This window comes from Metopolophium dirhodum, chromosome 8, assembly GCF_019925205.1.
Source record: "Metopolophium dirhodum isolate CAU chromosome 8, ASM1992520v1, whole genome shotgun sequence".
Taxonomy (NCBI): domain Eukaryota; kingdom Metazoa; phylum Arthropoda; class Insecta; order Hemiptera; family Aphididae; genus Metopolophium; species Metopolophium dirhodum.
This window is the reverse complement of record NC_083567.1, coordinates 11,751,788-11,761,283: the sequence shown is the minus strand read 5'-3', so window position 1 is coordinate 11,761,283 and position 9,496 is coordinate 11,751,788. Positions and strand designations below refer to the sequence as shown.

Genomic DNA, 9,496 nt, shown 5'->3' with positions numbered 1-9,496 from the left:
TTTTTCGGGACCTATACAAAACTTCCAATAAAATACAACCGATTACAACCAACGCGATTGTCTGATGATTTTTATTTAATAAATTATAATATAGGTAAAATATTATTTAATATAAAATAAGTAAAGTATTCCTATCAAAAATTTTAAATGTCCAAAATTACAAAATATGCATTTTAATGGGCTCCTAAAATAGCCAGGCTCCTGTACTCCAGGTCCAACAGCCCCCGTCCCCCCTTTGTGGGAACCCTGTATATGGGTTACGTTAGATGGAGGGTTTACTGTACTATTTAATTATTAGTGTTTGAAATTTAAATAATATTATATTCTCCAAGGTTTTTTTTTTTTTTTTGTCGGGCGTACCTTTGAAATTAAGAGGACGCCACACCACTCGTAATTCGGTTGTAAAAACTGTTTCGCGCGGGACAACTTTTCTCGCATTATAATTTTAATAGAATAAACAAAATTTTACTACATATAGAGGACAATTTTATCTATGTCGTAGCGTTTTTATTATTTGGATAACATAAATACGTTTAAAGTTATAGGTTTGAGAACATTTGACTTTTTTGTATTTTTCAAATGATTGTTAAAAATTATTGGGTAGTGCTATCAAAAAAAAAACGACGCTACGACACAGATAATTTTCTTCTTAGTAAGGATTTACAATTTTGGTAATTCTAATGTTAATATTGAGGGAGTAATGTTGTCCCGCGCAAAACAATTTTTAGCATATGGAATTATTGTAAAATAATTTTTCTAATTATTATCGAATTATTCCCTGGTGGCGTAAAACGACAAAACGCGGCTTCCCCCACTCCATTCAAGCACTCGCGTTTTTCGTCATCGGCCGGCACCGGGCAGCCGCGCGACAAATTGTGACAAAAATAAACATTTCCGATAATCAGAAGTCGATAGACATACTATTATTATCTTGAATAATGAATATAGACCATATCTAAACTTATTTATAAGCTACACTTGATTATGTCGTCGACCGTCGTAGTCACCATATGACAGAATACGCTGTGGAATTACTATATTATATTACGATACCTATTATAATTTAGCAATATCAGAAAGGCCTTTATATTAATTACTCATTATATAAATTGTATTTAATTTTTATGCTGTTGTATCTAACCATATTTTTTTTCGTGCCAAAATTGTATTAACCATTGTTAACATAATGTCACCAAAAAAAATTCGCGTCATCCAAAAGAAAGGAGCCCGATCGGGTAAGACTTCTTTAAAAAAAAAAATGAAAAAAGTTCGTAATGGGGTTCGTAAGGATGTGCAGTAAGTACTTTTAAATATAAGCTTCAAAATAAAAATACATTATTTCATGTCCTATTTTGTGACTTTTTGTAAGTAAAATATTATGTTATTTTGTAGAACATAATATGTTAAATTATAACTATACAGGTATATATAATAGTTTTATTATTTTATGAATATTACTTGATTTATATGCATATGTTCATATATTTTATATTGATGTGAGTCTCGTATAAATTTGCAAAAATATTTACGATTTACATTTTTTTACCGTTCAAAAAATTGAGTGATCACTTTATTTGTATACTTCTATATTTTTATCGAGATTTTAGAATTATAATACAAATCAATATTTTATAAAATTATATTGATTGATAATATGTTTTTAATTTGTAACATTTTATTAATTATTTTTATTTAAACACATAATAGAAAACTATAATTATTAATTATTATTTTTAATAAAGGGATTAAATACTAATGCTTTATTTTATATTTGTCTTGCCTTCTTTACATAATTTTGTAAAAAAAAAATAAATAGGTACACTATAAATTTAATTTTAATAAAAATTTACTAATTTTACCGTATTTTACCTAACAAATTACCAAAAAATTTTTTTACGTAAAATACTTATCACTTATATTTTATAATACAAAATAAAATAATATATTATATAAGGTATTATTATTACTTAATTTTTTCCTATTTATATCAACAATGTAGGTATCTGCTATTTAATTGTAATAAAATATTTTAGATTCTGAGTGAAACGATGAATGTATTGATTTTACAATGATGTGTGTTTTTTTTTTTATTTTTTTATTTATTTTTTATTTTTTTTTTATTTTTTTTTTTTTGTGTCTGTCATCACGTTTTAGGACAGTAAAAGTGCTTGGATTTTCGACTTCAGTAGCTTTTCTGATAGGAAAGTGAATCTAGTTGGTACTTTGGGGGGTCAAAAGTAAAAATTTTCCAATAGTTTTCACAAGCGCCGGGAAAAACAACATAAAAATTAAGGAAAAACGGAAATTTTTACGCAAAATCGGTTTTTGACAAATTCGAATTTGGTTTTTGGTGTAACTTTAAAACAAATGACTGTAGGAACATGAAATTTTTACTGGCTATTTATATATGCCTTTTCTATACACGATAACATTTTCAAAATATTTTGATTTATTTTGAACTGTTTAGGGACATTTTCATTTTCCATTTTTTTTTAGATTTTTTTCTAGAAATATCAATAAAATTTTATTCGTTGGTCAAAAAAGCTTGAAAATTTAATAGAAGGCTCCTAGTAAATTGTTCCGAAGGCAGATGAAAAATATTAAAAATCGTTAGTCACAGTTTTTTTTTTATAAGCATTTAAAGTTCAAAAATTGACAAAATATGGAAAAATCACGAAAATTAGCAAATTATTTTGAAAGAATTCGTAAAAATTTTCTTTTTAAATCTAAGATTTAAAAATGTAATACAAGATTCCTTATAAGATTATCTACCTTTATCAAAAAAAAAATTTCTATAAGAAAGTATAGGTACTATTATAGGTCAATTTTTTTTTACCGATTTCTAATACCATAGATACGTATGTAATATGTTTTAAACCTAGACTGACATACCGTCTCCACTCAGAATCGTTTTTCTTATACAATGATATTATATCATTGAATTCAAATTTAAAATCATCCATTATACAGTGACCTACTTGTAACCTACTGTACATGCAGAAGAGCGACATCCACTTACCCACCTTTTTTACAGTGTATTACCACTTTTACCTAATGATTAAAAATTAAATTATATTTTTGTATTGCATATATTTGCTATAATATACATCTTATACTTTTTGTTTATAAAAATTTAAATAAAATTAATAATTAATTATTACTGCAAAATTAAAATCAAGTACCTACCTATTTATGTTTGTATTCAATTTTTGAATTACTTGACTGGGTGTAATAGTGTACCTAAATAATTAGTTATTACGAGTAAATAATAATTTATGCAAAGTTAAAAAAAATATACAAAAAATGGTATTCAAAAGTGACTATATATGTTATGAAATAATTTTTCAACATTTTTTTTTGATTTTATATTTATTTAGAAATGAAGATTTAATTAATGAATTAAATAATGTAATTCCGTCTTCTAATGCAGAAAATATGATTTTGAATTATAACTCAACAATTGTTTACAATAAGTATGCATATTTGTATTTTCTTTAGATTATATTTTAATCTATCAATTTTTTTTTAATGCAGTGTTTTAGTACACGATTTAAATCTTGATGAAACGTCTGTATCGTCTGTAGTGAATACATTATCATCGGATATAAAGTAAATATTAAAACCAAGTTAAATTATGAATATATTGAATAACTTTGTTATTTTATGAAGTAATTTAGATGCAACATTGATTTTTCCTGAATATAAGGCCTCATGTTCTCGATTAGAGTGAGCAAAGATTTAATACTATTTTTCTTATAAGTACTATAAGTATTTACAAATAAATTAATATGGGCATAATAATAGTGTATAATATAATTAACAATTATTGTAGAGACAACAATATTTCTGACCATAACCTAAGTGTTATGTATACTGCATCTGAAGATAGTTTATCATCGGAAAATACTACAACTGCCGAGTAAGTGTGTACAAAAAAACTAGTGTTATGCAATTTAATTTAATTTTAATTTTTTACTAGAACTTATAATATACTGTAAAACATTTATTCAACTATGTTATTTTTTGTTTTTTTTTTTTTGAATTCACAGACCTTTAACAGGCCGAAGAATTATTGATATTTTTCACTTTATCAATCAAATCCAAAAGGTACACAGTGGTGGGTTCGGTTGTTCATTTATTGACATGGAGTATCAGAAAGAAACATTTGTAGGATTTCAGTCGATTTTAACATTCAAATGTAAAGTGTGTAACATCAAAAGTAAACTTTATACAGAAAATCCTAAAACAGTACAAGTCCCAATTAATAAAGCAACTGTTCACGGCTGTCAAGCAATCGGTATTGGTCACACACAGCTGTCTGAATTGTTTTCATTTCTTGAAATCCCATCGTTATCGATTAGTGGTTATACGAAAGTACAAGAAAACGTAGCTGATATTGTGCATGCAACAGCATGGGATGAAATAAAAAAAGCTGGTGAGGAAGAAAAAAAAATGGCGTTGGAGTGTGGTGATATAGACGTAGATGGCACACCAGTCATCACAGTTGTTGCAGATGGGCAGTGGTCTAAACGCAGCTATCGGACAAAATACGACGCCTTATCCGGAGCAGTAAGTAGGCTAGAGTTTGCATATTTTTTATTAATCATTAAAACATAACTTATTGATATATAAATTTGTTTTAAAGAAATACAGTCATACTGCATATGTAATTAAAACTGTAGTTTTGTTTGTATGTTTAATTTTTTTTTACCTTTAGTACATATTTTGGTAATATATCTAATATAGTATATATAGTTTGGTAATAATGATAATTAAACCAAATCTTATTTATTTCATTTAGGCTACGATAATTGGTTTTAAATCTAAAAAAGTGCTTTTCGTTGGAATACGCAATAAATATTGTTGTATTTGCCAAAAATCGAAAAATAGTAAAAAAGTCGCACCTGATCATCAATGCTTCCTCAATTGGAAAAAGTCCTCAACAAGTATGGAGGCCGATGGCGTGGTTGAAGGATTTATGAAAAGCGAGGAAATGCATGGATTAAAGTATAATTGTTTAATAGGTAAAAAAATTAAAAAAAAATACTTGGTAAAATAAAAAAATTGTGGCATTTAAAAACGTAATAGGTGATGGGGACAGCAGTGTGACTAAACGCTTAAATGAAATTCAGCCGTACGGTCCCAATTTTCACATAAGAAAAATTGAGTGCCGAAATCATTTGATGCGAAACTATGCCACCAAACTTACAGTGATTGCTAGAAACACAAAATACCCACTTCGTGTTCGAAAATATATTCTATCGAATATTTTACGATTTAGAGGTGATATCACAAAAGCAGTTATACATTGGAGAAATATAATTGGAGTAACGAAATTAGAAAAGATAAAAGGTATTTTGTGGAAAATATTTTACAATTTATTATAAATTGAATGATTTTTAATTTGTAGGTATTCAAAGAGATGTTGCTAACGCCCCATACCATCGACTTGGTCAGCATCTAAAGTGTGATTCTTATTTTTGTAATGGATCGAAAAATAATGATTTAAACTTAGTGCCAGAGGCTGAAAGCTCTGGAATGATGAATGAAATAAAAAACTATGTATCAAGACTTGTTTTAAATTCCGAAAGTTTGTTAGAAAATAAAAATAACAACATGTGCGAACAATTTAATTCTTTAATAAACAAACACATAGCCGGTAAAAGATTAAATTTTTCGAGTAAAAGAAGCTATAATACTAGGGTAGAAGCAGCCGTAGTTTCATTTAACTCTAAACAGTATCTAAGAAAAATACACAAAAAGATCTCCAACTGTAGTCCAGGTGTGTTGTAGTAAAAAGTTTTAAAATTTTGAAAAAGGTATCTACATTAAAAATAATTATTTTGTTTTATAGGAAAATTTGGGAAAAGATTCATAAAAAATTATGAACGAATAAGAACCAACACATTAAAAAGAAGACAGTTATTCCCAGAAGCTAGAAAAACTAAAATTATTTGTACTGACGGTCCAGATGCTGACTATGGTTTGGCAGAGCCGCTAACAAACCAATATTCACCACAAGATTTTGAAAAAAAAAAAAAAGAATTCCTTACATCCTTAGAGAATGCAGATATTAAAAAAATTGAAGATGATACTAGAAATCAAAGTGAAAGTGAGAAGTGGTACTATGAACGCAAAAAACGAATTACTGCCTCTAGATTCGGACAAGTTTGTAAAATGCGTTCTAGTACCAGTTGTAAAAACACCGTGTACAATATACTTTATGCTGGAAATGTCCAATCTAAATATTTACAATACGGCAGAGATACGGAGCCTATCGCTCGTAAAAAAGCAGAATGTATAATTGGCGAAAAAATACAAATTTGTGGTTTGATAGTGGATCCTGATGAGCCATACTTAGCAGCAAGTCCAGGTAAAATATTTGAATATTAGGTATTATATTATATTATTTATGTTTTATAATTTAATTTACGTATACAATTTAAAATATATCGGGTCTAATATTATATAGATGGCTTGATTGGTAAAACGGCAATTATTGAAATTAAATGTCCATATATTGCAAAAGACACTTCAAGTGCAATAGATGCTATTAACAAAAAATTAGTAAGTCATGTTGTTTACATATTATTATAATCATTGCGTATACTTTAAGCCTGTAGTTTTACAATTTCATTTTTTTAAACTTTATAGTTGCCATATTGTAACATAGTAGATAATTGTACAAAACTTAAAAAAGATAATATTTATTATTATCAAGTAATGGGCCAGTTGCATATTACCCGCAGAAAATTATGCTATTTTGTAATATATACCAGTAATTGGATTACGGTAGAAAAAATTTATTATGAACCAGAATTTTGGACTTCTAATATGGCAGAAAAATTAAAAATGTAATTTATTATCTGACCTAACTTAATAATATTTTAAGTAAGTACATTTTTAATTTGTTTATAATTTTAGGTTTTATATGGATTGTATGCTACCTGAAATAATTCAACCACTTTATCCAATAAGAATGTTGAAGTCCGATATCAAAGAGCCTGAGCGTATTATTAAAATTATGACCACAACTAATAATAATTTTAAAAAAATGTGACCTTTATTCTCATCAGTTATTCTATAATATTTTTAATAAATGTGAAACGTGTTTTTAAAAATATATTACCATTTCAGATTTTATTTAGAATGTTTACTGCCAGAAATTGTCGATCCACTATATGGAAAACGATTTTTGAAAAGTGATATTAGAGAGCCTGACCAGTGACCACATTAAACACCAAATTAATAAAAAATAAAAATATACCTATATTAGTTTCATGTATGATATAATAGTGTTAACATTATAATTGACAAATGATTACCAATAGGCAATACTGTATTTTTTATTTAATTTAATTTGAATATTTAATAACTCAATAGCATATATAGTACCAACGGTAATCGTATCTTTGTAGAGAAAGGTAGAATCTTAAAAATAATAATAGATAGCTTTGATACGGGCTACTGTATCATCTTTAAGAAGTACCCAAAAACTGTAATTTAAAACGTATACCTACCTATGTAGTAGCAGTATAACGTAAAATCATATATTCAATAATTAAATTACTAAAAACTAATACCTATTTAGATATTTAGGTAGGTAATATTAGTTTAGGATACTGTTATAAAGTAGATATTATTTACTGTATTGTTTATATTTTGTATGGAGTAAGCATCTAATAATGCAATAATTATAAGCTGAGTCGCCGAGAAGGTATGCGCGAATATTACGGCGGAAACGCGTCATAATATAAGGTGTTTACATTTTATATTTACGCGATCAGACACAGTCGAAGGTTGAGGAAATAATAAACATCGCTCCCGAATGAGCACAATCGTCCGCCGGTCGCCGACAACGAGTATTGGGCGTGGCTTAAACGCCGCGTGCTTGCGCATCGTGAAAACACTTAACAGCGCGTTCTCTCGGCCGTTCTATTCGTTTCGCTTTAGGTGTAGCGTCCTCTTAATATAATATTCTTTTCCAGTAGGTTTTGGTATGAAAATAATAATAATACAACCATTGCGTCATGAATCCAACGTCATATCTTCGATATCACGTCCGTTACACGTGGTTTAAACTTCAAATGGATACCCACTGCCTACATAATATATCTAGCTGGTCGTAATATGCATTTGAGTTGACGTTGTGGTAGAAATGAACAGCTGGATATAAAATAATATAATATTATTATACATCGTCACCGGACCGTGAATAATATTATCGTCGTCGCAGGTTGCAGTGTCGTAGCGTCATAGTAATAATATACAAACTATGACTAATGATGCTGTGGGACGTGAAAACACGATTTTACTATAAGATTTGACGATTAAACAAAGAAAATGTAATATGGAGTAAAACGAATAATAATAAAACTAGGTAGGTTTTCCTATCTCTGTAGGTACGTAAAATATAATAATAATAATAATAATAGGATCTCCACAGTGCGCGGACATGAAACCTTTTTCGAAACACTGAGCGATAAAAATAAATGTTATACTCTTTATGTGTAGGTCATAGATAAAAGATGATGAGAAAACGATTTTTATGATGCAAAACAGTCCGTCATGTGATTACTTTTTAATTGTGATAAGTAGAGTATTCCCTCTGTGGGGCGTTGTTGCTTTATTATATTTTATTTTTTATTCTTTTTTTCACCGGTTTGAATAGAATGTACAAACTAATCGCGCAAGTCACTCACTCATCCACGTGGATGTCGGCGCACTTTGGAATAAATATATAATTTAAAATATGTTTTCTATGGCATGGGTGTACATTATATTATATTTTTCGTCCAGCTAAACTACACTCTGATAATAGCTGCCTGTGTATTTGTCCAAACGAAATGGTCTAATGACCCGTTCGTACATTTAGTGGTGTAACACAACAGACTGTAATGTGCAGTAAAATAATATATTGTAGTAAAAAAATAAATAATATGTGACGGGGTATAAGTTTGATGAAGTTAAACAACTATTGCGCGTACAATAATAATAGTAATAATATATTCAAAGAGTATGCTTTTTTTAAAACTAAACTGCCGTGCATCGAGTAATAAAACGTTTTATTCTGTAAATCATTGTCGACTTACGGACGAAGAAAAAAAAAATCAAAGAAAAAAATATATGATTATTTAAAAACGAATTTGTACGCGAGTGATTTTATTACGACCGTCTGTGCACTTTTATGAAATACGTATTATAAAATAATATTAATATGCGTATATAGACGTTTTATTTATTGATAAAAAACATTTACTTGCGTATTATATACATTTCTGGTATACGTTTAAACGTTAAATAAAATAAACATCGACTTTAGTTTCCGACTAACCCAACCTCAACTTGTATAATCCCTGACGCGCATAATATAATGTAGGTTTATTATGCGCAGTACTTCTCCAGTTCGCCCCATAATAATAATAATAATAATAATAATAATATTATGCTCTCTTCAAAACGTATTTTAAACCATTACGCCGACCGACGAACCAGA

The 9,496-nt window shown here is 28.2% G+C and overlaps 1 protein-coding gene across 2 annotated transcripts; it reads left to right on the top strand.

Annotated features, from left to right (window-relative positions):
- The first annotated feature begins 367 nt into the window (after window positions 1–367).
- On the top strand, window positions 368–7,962 carry LOC132950906 (uncharacterized). Of its 2 annotated transcripts, XM_061022521.1 has the most exons (11): window positions 368–1,296; window positions 3,378–3,473; window positions 3,535–3,609; window positions 3,670–4,569; window positions 4,802–5,024; window positions 5,089–5,352; window positions 5,411–5,782; window positions 5,855–6,373; window positions 6,473–6,567; window positions 6,655–6,854; window positions 6,925–7,962. In XM_061022521.1, exons 4-11 carry the CDS (start codon window positions 4,144–4,146, stop codon window positions 7,058–7,060), a joined length of 2,235 nt encoding a protein of 744 aa, XP_060878504.1. In that variant the 5' UTR covers window positions 368–1,296; window positions 3,378–3,473; window positions 3,535–3,609; window positions 3,670–4,143; the 3' UTR covers window positions 7,061–7,962. The 2 variants fall into 2 exon arrangements, with proteins under 2 accessions (XP_060878504.1, XP_060878503.1); XM_061022520.1 differs by having other exon boundaries at window positions 3,535–4,569.
- The last annotated feature ends 1,534 nt before the right edge of the window (window positions 7,963–9,496 follow it).